General features: G+C 42.4%; 1 protein-coding gene across 6 annotated transcripts in view; it reads right to left on the reverse strand.

The window, feature by feature from the left end:
* Positions 1 to 324: 324 nt before the first annotated feature.
* Positions 325 to 13,602, reverse strand: part of LOC125733714 (monocarboxylate transporter 2-like) — a 29,898-nt gene continuing 16,620 nt past the window's right edge. For all 6 annotated transcript variants that reach the window (XM_049006065.1, XM_049006064.1, XM_049006070.1 and 3 more), the window contains exons 3-5: positions 8,085 to 8,228; positions 5,917 to 6,720; positions 325 to 5,019 (exon numbers count right to left, since the gene is read on the reverse strand). In XM_049006065.1, coding sequence (XP_048862022.1) covers positions 4,757 to 5,019; positions 5,917 to 6,720; positions 8,085 to 8,228 — 1,211 coding nt within the window. In that variant the 3' untranslated portion in view covers positions 325 to 4,756. The remainder of the gene's footprint in view (positions 5,020 to 5,916; positions 6,721 to 8,084; positions 8,229 to 13,602) is intronic.

Raw genomic sequence — 13,602 nt, forward strand, 5'->3', positions numbered from 1 at the left:
ACCACAAGCAGCAAATGGATTCCCATCTTCCGGCTTGATTTTCCTCCTGTTTTAAGTGCCCCATTCCCCATGCGTTTCTTCTGGATGTCCCATTTCACTTGAACTCATGTCTGCAGGCATGCTATGAATCTGATCTAATTCCCTGTTTTAGTCCAGTTTTTAGTATCGGCCTGCTGAAATAAAATTACCCTTGTGCATGTTATTATTTACATTGCCCTGCATACATCCAGTTTATGAGAAACAGTATATTTCAGCAAACTATTTCAAATATAAATCAACACTTTGGGTTTTATTCAAAGTATAAGACTGATGATGCAAACCACATTAATTCTGCTGTGGTTTATTGAACATCTGGAATGTTCCAGCTATCCGTCAGAATGCCCCATGTATTAATGGCAAAAGAATTTTTTTACATAGAACTGCTTTTGCCTAGAACTTCAGCAACTTCGACATGTCTAAAGGCTCGCGTGACCTAAACTTTATGTCTTATCAAAAATAGAAGGTAATCTTTCTTACGAGCATTTTCTAAAAGAGATGAGACTAACTGTTGTCCAACCCTGAAGATGATCTTGCATATTAATCAGTTCTCTGTGGCTTTGAATAAGAGAGATAACATTTGACGAAAGAATCATGGATGAGGATCATTCTGGGGTCAGTAACTATTTCTAGAATTCCTCCATTCAGTCTCAGAGGGACCTAGATTAGTATAGCAGAAGAGCTAATTAAATGAACGATGTGGAAGTCAATACCCTTCCTGACCCTCTGAAAGCTGTTTCTCGAACTTTGATGTATAGAGTGTGGTATAGCAGCTTTTTAAATAGTCCTGCTAAACATTTATTTACAATTATCAAAACCCATTTAAAACGTTCAAATAATGATGGACGTAAATGCAGCTACGCCATTACAGTAATTCAAACAATCAAGGAAGATTTGTTGTAATACAAATAATTATTGGTTGTCATGTGCAAAAAATAGCTTTTTACACCTAGTATTGGTTCAGAAAAACAGGTGAAATAAATTTCAAAACAAAACATGAGAAACATTTTCACAAAAATACTGGAAATGGCTGATCTTCACATGTGCATTCGACTTAATTTCCTTAATGTAGCACTGAAACTGCTTCAGTTAGACACGTCCATTGCTTAAATGTTGCTAGCAAAGCTTCTGGAGTTTCTCTCCAGCAAAACCAGAGAAGTTTAAAGAGGTAGTAAAAATTCTGCATAACATGTAATAGTTTAGAGCAATCAGTTAATACTTTTTATACCAAGTTAAAACTCAGTCAATACGTTTTTTGAGTAGTGAATTAACAACTACAACATTATAATTGCTCACCAAAAAAGCAAATTAACATCCATCGTCAACATGGTTTTTTAGCTATCAATTAAACTTTATACCTAATTTACACACCATGTGACCCTAATTAATGCTGAAACATTCACTCAAAACATACATGTGATAAAATTATGGCTACAGATATTGTAAACATCAAAAGCACAAAAACATTTAAATACAAAAAAAAATGATGTTACAATTTGGTGTCTCTCACAAGCAGGTACCTGTGAAAAATATATGTAGCCATTTAAATTCAAATATTCATAAGGCACTATTTTAAGGATACCAAATTAACTTTTTTTTTTTTAACATATTCATGCATTCATTGAAACATAATTATAAGATGACATAGTGGATTGGTGTTGGAAGTTAGCTACAAGTCTATTCTTACTTAATAGTGTATTTTTCAATGCATACTTTTACCTGTCATTTCAAGAAAAACATAAAACAGGCAGTTTACTGAACGTTAAACCTGTAAAACTACCACACTTTCCCAAAGTGTGGAGAAATATACATCTGAATCGAATGATTACTTGCCACATAGTGCTATTAATACTACCTAAAAGAAAGGAGTTGTTTTTATTACGTGGAATATTTTACCCCAGTTAAACTGAGCGTTCAATTTTAATTTCAAGCCCATCGCAAAAACACGAGGTTAACATTTTTGACCCTGTTTACAATTAAAAGATGTATTATAACGTAGGGTAGCTCAAAAGTAAGTTTACAGTAATATCACTGTAAGTGCACAACATTTGTATCAAGATTGTAATGTTCACGATCTCACGCTTATGTTTAACATTTAATTTCCTACTTTTAAAATTTATAAAACACTGTTATAGTAGAAATTTTTTATTTCAATTTTATTGTGTGCATGGTTTAACTCTTTAATAAAGATATTCATGAAACAACTGTTTAACTGCTACTCTACTTTTGAGCCATCCTGTATGGTATAGTTTATGCGATATGTATAATATAATTGAGGAGCATGGATGCCCCAGGATTGTTAGGTGATGAGCAATTCAGTCACCTAACCACATACAAAATAAAATAAAATAAAAATACCTTTATTGATGTGACCTCTGTAGTCCCAATGCCCATCTACTAGACTCCTTTTGCAGAATGTAAAACAGCTTTTCTATTTGTAACCAAACCTCAAAAATGCCAAATTATGTCCCCCCTCCATCACCCATCCCTGCACCTTGGTGTCTGTAGACCCAAACAAAACAAGTCTCATTAAACCTGGGACATCCATTCCTCTCTATCTTACAGTATTTACATTTATATATTTCACTTTGTTGTTGTTAATATGCCTAAATGATTAAAAACTTTGTTTCGCGGCAAATATGTTATATATAATAAGGCTAATGGGATTCAATTACCTGTATAAATAACCTTCATTTCTGTAATTTCAGAAATTTAATCAAAAAATTAGGATGATGGTTTATAAGATTACAATATCATGTGGCTCTTAAATTAAAAGCATATTTACAATAAAGTGAATATATATGCCATACGAAACATACATCTGAAGTAACAAAATATAAAAAAATAAATAAAAATTTAGCATTACTAACATCACATTTGGGTTAGTTTAGAATTATAGGTGCTGACAACGTAACAGGTGACACAGCATTACAGAGAACAATCATGGCACAGAGAAATGTCAGACAATGTTTTGCTTGAATATTTTGAATAAAACAAATCCTCAGTTCATCTTGGATAACTGCTGACATACAGCATGTGACCATTCTTAATATTCCGAAGAAATGTTAAATACTGTCGCTCCTAGAAGAAGATAAGAGAGTACTTTTCCTGGAGCAACTGTGCTGCATCCATTTGGTTTCAAACACATGGTCGGCAGGTGTGAGAGCTTCTTAAACACATTCTTTTTAAGATTCAAGTAAAGAGATTCGGCTGAGAAGGTGATGCCTTGGTAATATATCACAGGCAAACTGCAATAAATTATGAATCGTAGTGAAATTCCCAGGCCATGTTTCCTGTTGCATTTCCATCACTTCTGAAATTATATCGTGGTCAGGTTTGTATCTGCGGCTCACACTCAAAAAGTTACCTGCACTCATCCTCACGTGTGAAGTACTAATATCACCTTTCATGATTTCTTTCATATTTTTACATTTATTTACCATTTACCCAGGTTGTTGTACTACCAAAATACTTTCTGTAACTAGATGGTATTAAAAGCGTAAAGATTTTAGAAACATCACTCAAGTTTTTCCTTTTTATAATTTGGACATGTTCTCAACACAAGTTTAGAAATTGGTCCTACTGTTCAGATGATAATTATGTGTTGAGCTTACAAATGGATCAGTAATTTTCCCTGCAAGGACAATAACTGCCTTTAATGGCAGTAATATCAGTCATCAGAACATCACACATCCTTTATAAATGTGTTGAATATGTTTCTGGGAAGTTCTAATTTAGCCTAAATTCAGTCTTGGTTAGACACCACCACTGTCATCCTTGAGATGACACAGACCTGAAGCATTTGCACTCATAAAATATATTATTGCTAGAAGCTAGGGGAAATTATAAATAAGATTTGTTTAATAAAGACTTTAAATAACCTTAAAATGCTGTTAGTGTCAACTAATAATGAAAAATGTTTAAAAATGTTAATGTGAATAAAAATGTATTCACATTACGTTGTGGCATTACGAACAACAGGCAGGAACCTGAGAAGTTTTCAAAAGTAGCAAAAGAAAAGAAAAAAGGTTTGTCTAAATTGGGCCTCCAGCTAATTAAATGTTCACATTATACGATTCACTATTATTTTCAGGGTATAATAATTGCATACAAATTTATGTCATTTAAGTCATATTAAAAATGGTCATATCTTCTAACTTAAGGCATATATAAGGGATTAAGGGTGTTAGACATCTAAACATGCTGCCTTTGTCAAGGATCTAATAAATGAGTAAACAAACATCGCTAACAATTCAAGATATAATATTGCTTATGAATTCCAAATGTGTTACTTCAATAGTTTGCGTATATCCACAAAAACAAGCTACAACAACACTACCACAGCTGTCTGCCCGGTGCAATCCGTGCTTTTCTTTAGCCAATCACCATTCAGTCCGATTAATATGAAGACACGGTTTAGGAAATTAGCAACATGAACTTTACGTAGAATAAAATTTGCCGCTGGAAGCAAAGGGGCAGAGGGCTTTCCACCTGGATCACTGAACTCAAGCCGCTAATATCTTGACCACAAGGTATGTACGTTCGCTTCATTTAAAATGCAGTTAAAAGCATCACTGAATAAAATGTCTCTCAATCTTACAGACCCTGCCATTTCTTTGGCAGTGTTTTTTCTATATATTAGCCTACGTGCGGGCACTATGGGAACAGCACCCGCCATTGGGAAGTAACACCTCAGGACACTCGAAACACTGGAAAGTGTTTAAATATTCGTTTCCCGCTGCATGGGTTGCTCCTCCTTCTGAGCGTCGTCACAGAGGTTATCCATGACCTCAGGGTCACCTTCCGCGTCCCTCTGGTTACCTCCATCGGCATGCTGGGTCTGCTCATTCCGTTTGCGCTCTCGGTCCAGCAGCCTGTAGTTAATGGCATTCCCTATGAACAGCCAGATACTGGAAAGGATCACCACGGCTCCACAGCAGAAGTACATGTATTTGTAGTTCTTGGTGATGTCGACCAGCTTGCCTGTTGACAGACCAATCCGAGTGTCATATTACATACATATTACAGCGACAACAAATACAGTGAGGCTTATTAAGGACGACTGAGGTCCTATTACTAGGTTCTCTGAGCCCCGACTCATTTATATAAATCAATATAGTTTTGTCCATTTTTTTATATTCTTAATCTCGAGAAATTTTTCTTTTAATACTGTTTTGTAGCATTTCAATGTATCTTTTAAGGGGTCATATTATGCCTTTCCAGATTGTCCCTTTCCTTTAGTGTCAGATAGTTTTATATGCATGTAAACGGTCTGCTAAGTACTTGACAAAGGCAGTAACTCATCACAGAAACCACTCTTGTCTAACCTGCCTGAAACACCTTGTTGGGTTTCCAGCCCTTACCTTTGAAACATGTTGAGGTCACCTCGTAACACAATCCTTATTGCCAGTCTACCTGCAATGATCTGTCTACAGACTACTAGATAGAGGGTGGAACGTGTAGGGAAAGCTGACCAATCAGGCAAGATAACCGATCAGAGCACACTGGACTCATCGGGGGCGGGGCTTAGAGCTCTAATAGAGCATTTCAGATAGATACATAGAGAGTGAATAGAGATGTACAGCATGCGAAAAATAATGAGTTTTTGGAACACTGAAGCATGTAAATCTATTCAACTAGACTTCAAAAAATAAATTACGAACAGTAAAAATGTACATAATAGGGCCCCTTTAAGAAAACGAACAAGATAAATAACAAAAGACTTGTTTGTACTATAGTACGCACATAATACTTAATGCATGTGTAATAAATACAGAAATCACATACCAAAACCTTCATTTATCTATTAAGTGAAATTATCAGATAAAATTACTCATGATACAAACCAAAACAAATGCAGACTATAACTTCAGTCCTTACCTGCCAGTGGTGGGCCTATGAGGACAGGGCAGCACTCAACAATGGTGACCAGGCCAACGGCGCTAGAGAAGCGCTGAGCCCCAACGAGGTCCATCAGTGTTTCAAAGAGGACTGAACTGACCATCCCGAAAGCAAAACCAAAGAACACTGCGTATACAACTAGACCACTGTAGCCATTCGCAAATGGGCAAAGTATATGGCAAACTCCATTATACAGAACGGCAAAGCTGAAAAAATACTGAATCTTTGGTCGAATCCATTTGGTGTTTGCCAGCAGTCCCATGGATGGCCGAGCAAACATGTCCACAAAGGCTAGAATGGACAGCAGGAAAGCTGCGGAGTACTCATCAACACCCATGTCTTTAGCATAGGCAGCAAGGAACACAATCGGGGCAAAGAAACCAAGGAACATAATAACATTCCCTGATAAGTAGATAAGGAAGCCCCTGTGTTTGAAAAGCGAGAGGTCAAGATACTTGTTGACTGTCTTCCAGGCGGTCTGTTTCTCTTTCTTCTGCACAGAAGCATCCGTGGCTGAGCTATCCTTCTCCATTTTGCCAGGGGGTGGCTCCAGCGGCCTCATCAGGGACCCAGCCACACAGCAATTTAGTAGAAGGCCACCTAGAATGAGGAAGCTCCCCCTCCAGCCAAAGGAATTGAAAAGATACTGGTTGAGAGGAGCCAACGTGCTTAGGAACACGGGACTGCCTGCCATAGCTAGCCCATTGGCTATCGGACGCTTCTTGAAGAAATATTTGCCAATCATTGTTAGAGCGGGCTGGAGGTTGAAGGCTAGGCCCAAACCTGGAAGAGGAAAAGAGAGAGGATATGGGCAGTATAACATGCATTCAGAGGCCACTTCATACCTCAATAGTACTGGGAGAGGACCCCCTTTTGCATAAAGAAAATCTTCAATGGATGGATTCAACAAGGTGACAGAAAAGTTTGTTTATGGAATCTGGTCTAGAGGTGTAACACTTCATCAATTCTGATCGATATATCTATTGTTAAGGCCATGATACAATGTAAATCGACTCAATTAACAAATACCAATTCATATAATCAGGGCCGTAGCCAGGATTTTCAAAATACCAAAGTCTTAAGTGTTAGCACTTCCCTGGTGTGCCCTGTAACGGATCGTGGTGATTGGAGGTGCAGAAAAAATCCTGAGGACTTGACTTTGGTGTTCTCAGTGGTAGGTACGAGTAAGGAGATAATTAAATAATGACGTTACACTCTCACACAAAGCAATCTATAGACTCGCCTTAGTAGGGTAGAGACCAATACATTGCAGTATATTTTATGTACTTTAGTGTCTCTACTTTTTCAGAGAGTAACCTATACATATTCAGAAATAGTTTTTTTTTGTTATAGTATAAATACAAGGTCAAATGTTACTTGTGCAGACATTTTTATGTTTTTGAGACTTTATTTTAAAGTACTTCATAGATTTTCCCCCCAAGACATTCTGTGTTAATCTAAAAAATTAAACATTTCAGCTTATTGTTGTCCTTTTTAATTCAACTAAATTCCATTAAGCTTGTTTCACTGTATTGAAAATACTGATACATATTACATATTGATAGATATCAAATCGCTGTCTCGCAAAATCAAAATCTACTCATGCTGTGGCAAAGCTTACATTTTACGCCTCTAGTTTTGTCCATGACATTTCTGCACTGCTAGCATTCCTGTTGGCTTTTATGAGTTTGACCACACCCCGAAGGTGTCTGCTCTTAGATCTGGCACTGACTGGGTCTGTCTTGTTTATTGCAACATCTTCTATAGTTTACACACAGTGTCACCTAGAGGGTGGTTGTTTCTGAAATGCTAGATGCTGAGATGGCACCAATAAATTCACAACCCACTCTAAATCTTTGATGAACAGCAAATGAACTGTTTGACGTTGTCTGTGTGCCATATGCTTAGGGCCCTAGCCACAGGATTCTTGATACAAGCAGTTGAATGTTAGCATTAGACAAGCAGGTGTAGCGAAGAAATTAGCTGTGTAGAACAAATTAGAGTGTAGAACATCGATACAACTCATCTAACATCCTGCAGGAAATAATGATTAAATAACATAATATTGATCTATCAAGATATACGTGCAGTTCTTACTCTTCAGAAGAAATTTTTGGCTAGATATATTGTAATTTATTCACACTTACCTCCAATAACTCCAATGCAAATGTAAAGTTCTACTACTTCGTTGCAGAAAGATGCTGAAATCATTCCAATTGCACAAAGGATTCCACCCATCATCATAATTGGTCGGCAGCCATATGTGTTTACCAATATACTGCTTATGGGACCTGGAATGGCACAAATTACAAACAATTACAAATCCATCCATTCATCCATCATCTCCCGCTTAGTCCGAGGTCGGGTCGCGGGGGCAGCAGTCTCAGTAGGGAGGCCCAGACTTCCCTCTCCTCAGTCACTTCATCCAGCTCTTCTGGGGGGATCCCGAGGCGTTCCCAGGCCAGCCGAGAGACATAGTCCCTCCAGCATGTCCTGGGACTTCCCCGGGGCCTCCTCCCAGTGGGACATGCCCGGAACACCTCACCAGGGAGGCGTCCAGGAGGCATCCTGATTAGATGCCCGAGCCACCTCATCTGGCTCCTCTCAATGCAGAGGAGCAGCGGCTCTACTCTGAGTCTCTACCAAATGACTGAGCTCCTCACCCTATCTCTAAGGGATAGCCCAGCCACCCTGCAGAGAAAACTCATTTCGGCCGCTTGCACTTGCGATCTCGTTCTTTCGGTCACTACCCATAGTGAGGGTAGGAATGTAGAGCAACTGGTAAATCGAGAGCTTTGCCTTTTGGCTCAGCTCCTTCTGTACCATGACAGACCGATGCAGTGTCCGCATCACTGCTGACGCCGCACCGATCCGCCTGTCGATCTTCCGCTCCATCCTTCCCTCACTCATGAAAAAGACCTCGATACTGAAACTCCTCCACTTGGGGAAGGACCGCCTCCCCGACCCGGAGAGAGCACTCCACCCTTTTCTGGCTGAGGACCATGGTCTCGGATTTGGAGGTGCTGATTTTTATCCCAGCCGCTTCACACTCGGCTGCAAACTGCTCCAGTGAGAGCTGAAGGTCACGGTCCGATGAGGCCAACAGAACCACATCGTCTGCAAAAAGCAGAGACCTGATCCTGAGGTTACCAAACCGGACACCCTCAACGCCCTGGCTGCACTTAGAAATTCTTTCCATAAAAGTTATGAACAGAATCGGTGACAAAGGGCAGCCCTGGCGAAGTCCGACCCTCACCGGGAATGAGTCCGACTTACTGCCGACAATGCGGACCAAGCTCTGGCACCGGTCGTACAGGGACCGAACAGCCCTTATAAGGCAGCCCGGCACCCCATACTCCTGGAGCACTCCCCACAGGACTCCCCGAGGGACACGGTCGAATGCTTTCTCCAGGTCCACAAAACACATGTAGACTGGGTGGGCAAACTCCCACGCACCCTCCAGGACCCTGCCGAGAGTATAGAGCTGGTCCATTGGTCCACAGCCAGGGCGAAAACCACACTGCTCCTCCTGAATCCGAGGTTCGACTATCCGACGGACCCTCCTCTCTAGCACCCCCGAATAAACCTTACCAGGGAGGCTGAGTAGTGTGATCCCCTATAGTTGGAACACACCCTCCAGTCCCCTTTCTTGAAGAGGGGGACCACCACCCCAGTCTACCAATCCAGAGGCACCACCCCCGATGTCCACGCAATGCCGCAGATGTGTGTCAACCAAGACAGCCCCGCAACATCCAGAGCCTTTAGGAACTCCGGGCGGATCTCATCCACCCCCGGGACCCAGCCACCGAGGAGCTTTTTAACCACCTCAGCGACCTCTGCCCCAGAGATAGGTGAGTCCACCCCTAAGTCCCCAGACTCTGCTTCCTCATTGGAAGGCGTGTTGGTGGAATTGAGGAGGTCTTCGAAGTATTCCTTCCACCGACCCACAACGTCCCGAGCTGAGGTCAGCAGCGCACCATCCCCACTATAAACAGTGTTGATGCTGCACCGCTTTCCCGCCCTGAGACACCGGATGGTGGACCAGAATCTCCTCGAAGCCGTCTGGAAGTCGTTCTCCATGGCCTCGCCAAACTCCTCCCATACCCGAGTTTTTGCCTCAGCGACCGCCGAAGCCGCATTCTGCTTGGCCAGCCGGTACCTATCAGCTGCCTCTGGAGTCCCACAGGCCAAAAAGGCCCGATAGGACTCCTTCAGCTTGACAGCATCCCTCACCGCCGGTGTCCACCAGCGGGTTCGGGGATTGCCGCCGCGACAGGCACCGGCCACCTTACGGCCACAGCTCCGGTCAGCCGCTTCAACAATGGAGGCACGGAACATGGCCCATTCGGACTCAATGTCCCCCGCCTCCCCCGGGACATGGGTGAAGTTCTGCCGGAGGTTGGAGTTGAAGCTCCTCCTGACAGGGGATTCCGCCAGGCGTTTCCAACAGACCCGCACTATACGCTTGGGTCTGCCAGGTCTGACCGGTTTCCTCCCCCACCAGCAGAGCCAACCCACCACCAGGTGGTGATCAGTTGACAGCTCCGCCCCTCTCCTCACCCGAGTGTCCAATACATGCGGCCGCAAGTCCGATGACACGACCACAAAGTCGATCATAAAACTGCGGCCTAGGGTGTCCTGGTGCCAAGTACACATATGGACACCCTTATGCTTGAACATGGTGTTCATTATGGATAATCCGTGACGAGCACAGAAGTCCAATAACAAAACACCACTCGGGTTCAGATCGGGCGGTCATTCCTCCGAATCACGCCCCTCCAGGGCTCACTGTCATTGCCCACGTGAGCATTGAAGTCCCCCAGTAGAACAAGAGAGTCCCCGGGAGGAGCACTGTCCAACACCCCATCCAAGGACTCCAAAAAGGGTGGGTATTCTGAACTGCCGTTTGGTGCATAAGCGCAAACAACAGTCAGGACCCGTCCCCCCACCCGAAGGCGAAGGGAGGCTACCCTTTCGTCTACCACGATAAACCCTAATGTACCGGCGCCCAGCCAAGGGGCAGTAAGTATGCCCACGCCTGCTCAGCGGCTCTCCCCGTGAGCAACTCCAGAGTGGAAGAGGGTCCAACCCCCATCGAGGAGACTGGTTCCAGAGCCCAAGCCGTGCGTCGAGGTGAGCCCGGCTACATCTAGTCGGAACCTCACAGCCTCGCGCACCAGCTCAGGCTCCTTTCCCACCAGAGAGGTCACATTCCATGTCCCTAGAGCTAGCTTCTGCAGACGAGGATCAGATCGCCAAGTTCCCCGCCTTCGGCTACTGCCTAACTCACACTGCACCCGACCCCTTTAGCCCCTCCAACAGGTGGTGAGCCCATTGGAGGGGGGACCCACATGCCTTCTTCGGGCTGTGCCCGACCAGGCCCCATGGGTGTAGGCCTGGCCACCAGGCGCTCGCCATCGAGCCCCACCCCCAGGCCTGGCTCCAGGAGGGGGCCCCGGTGACCCACGTCCGGGCGAGGGAAAACGTGTGTCCAGACGTGTACCCCTCCTGGAGCTGAGACCTTATCGTGGTGGAGGGGTTTGCGTGTTCCAATGATCCCAGGATCTATGTTGCCTGGGGCTTTATGCCCCTGGTAGGGTCACCCAAGGCAAACAGGTCCTGGGTGAGGAACCAGACAAAGTGCGGCTCAAAAGACCCCTTATGATGTACAAAAACAATTACAAATTACAATTACAAATTACAATTACATTTAAAACACAGAAAGTCACCAAAACAGAATTCATTCATTTATGTATAGGTTTAAGGAAGTCCCATTATTCTCAGAACTTAAATATAAACTGCAAACGCATTACTATTGGCGAGGCTCCCTCAATCAGAAATACTGATGCAGCGTTCTGTGCTGGTGTTTATGTTTGTTTGTGTGTGTGTGTGTGTGTTCTGTCTTTAATGCTCAGATTTCTGCTTATCCTTCTACTACTCCTTTCCGCCCATTTCTCTAGACCAGTGTTTCCCAACCTGGTCCTCTGGAACCCCCGGCTGGTCATCTCAGCTCCCTACCAGACAGTATATATTTTCACAAAAGAGCAGACCAACTGTCTGCAGGCCCCTGAAGATCGGCTTCGGAAACACTGCCCTAGGCTTGGATCACTGACAACGTGCAACCTGAATCCTTCCACAATCAACATCAAGTAGGACATACAATACCATCACCAAACCGGCAGAGGACTTGAAATCAGCTCAGTGCTACCAATGCAACACTCACAGGTTTTTAATAATAGAAACAGTTTTCTAAGGAAGTTTCTACAGCCTAGCAAATCTTCACACTCGTAGGTATGCTGCTGACGTCAGTCCCCCACCCTTTTACCAGTTTTTCCGGTCTCTGATGTTCATAGGGCAAATTAACAACATACGCCACAGCTGTAATACCTCTAAACTCTTGGCCTATATGGGCAAAGTATTTCCTACAGATACTTATTTGTTATACCTTCTTATAATAGCATACTCATGTGAATAGCTTCAAACAGATTTGTAATGCTATTGTTATACATATTATCAGAGCTGTAAGAGAACTAGATTTGAATGTTATCAGAAGAACGATTGTCACATTGCAAAGACCGCTAAGTTGAGATTAGGCCTGGATGGTATCTATTTTTCATACGGTCATATGCGACTAATTTTTCTTCCAGAGGGTGCAAGATGAGTGCATTTATTCATATTGATAAATGTGTAAGTAAATACATAAATAAATAGATAAATAAATAAAAATAATAAACCCTGGTAAAAATCACCCGTGCATGCCACCATACATCTGGATATTGTAACGCATAATTTTCAAAAGCAATGCTGTTTCTGTATTTTGAAATCTTACCAATAAAATTCACGGAAAGGGAACGGGGTGTCCCAAGTGATAAAATTTTGTGAAATGACACCACCCCCCCCCAAACATCCAAAATACCAAGTATTACTGTATTACCACAATACCGCCCAAGTCTAGTTGAGATCATCAAGCTAAAAGCTAAAACAGTTTCACTAAAACATTTTTACTGTATCACAGGAAGCAAAACTTTGCAGTTTTTGCAATTTTAAAGAATGTTCCTTTTCAACTGTATCTAGTATTTGTCAAAAATCATGAAGTTTACCGCCACTGTTTTTGCATGAGCTCTCCAAGCCAACCAAAATCATTGCCATCTCTGCTGTTTGACACAGTCATAGACAGTGTGCCGTATTTGCGAGAAAGTTACCAAGAATGAGAGAGGACAAGAAAATCGAATAAGAACTGGTCAAAAAAAGACATTCGCATTTCACTATATGGAAATATGCTGGATCACGCAGACAACGCCAGAGGGAGTTTGATATGGGGAGGATGCAACTTAATTAAAAACACAAATGTCTTTATTGGGGGGGGGATGAATGAATCGAACTTAAAATATTGGGGGGGTACATGTCTCATGTCTCGCCCAGCTCCTACGCCCCTGTCCACAGAGACAATATCCAGCAAAAGCAACTGATATGTTGGCACTGCCTTGCGTCTGATGGCACCAACTTATACGACCGACTCTCGTGGTAGATAAGTTCTATTTGGCTATAGTTTATTTTGGGTAAATTTTCAACTCCTTTTTTGCTTTATAAATATTGTAATATTCAGCATATTTTAAAAATTTCTGCACTGGACTGAAAACTAATTTTGTCTACTATTGCACCCCT

This window comes from Brienomyrus brachyistius, chromosome 1, assembly GCF_023856365.1.
Source record: "Brienomyrus brachyistius isolate T26 chromosome 1, BBRACH_0.4, whole genome shotgun sequence".
In the NCBI taxonomy this organism is placed as follows: domain Eukaryota; kingdom Metazoa; phylum Chordata; class Actinopteri; order Osteoglossiformes; family Mormyridae; genus Brienomyrus; species Brienomyrus brachyistius.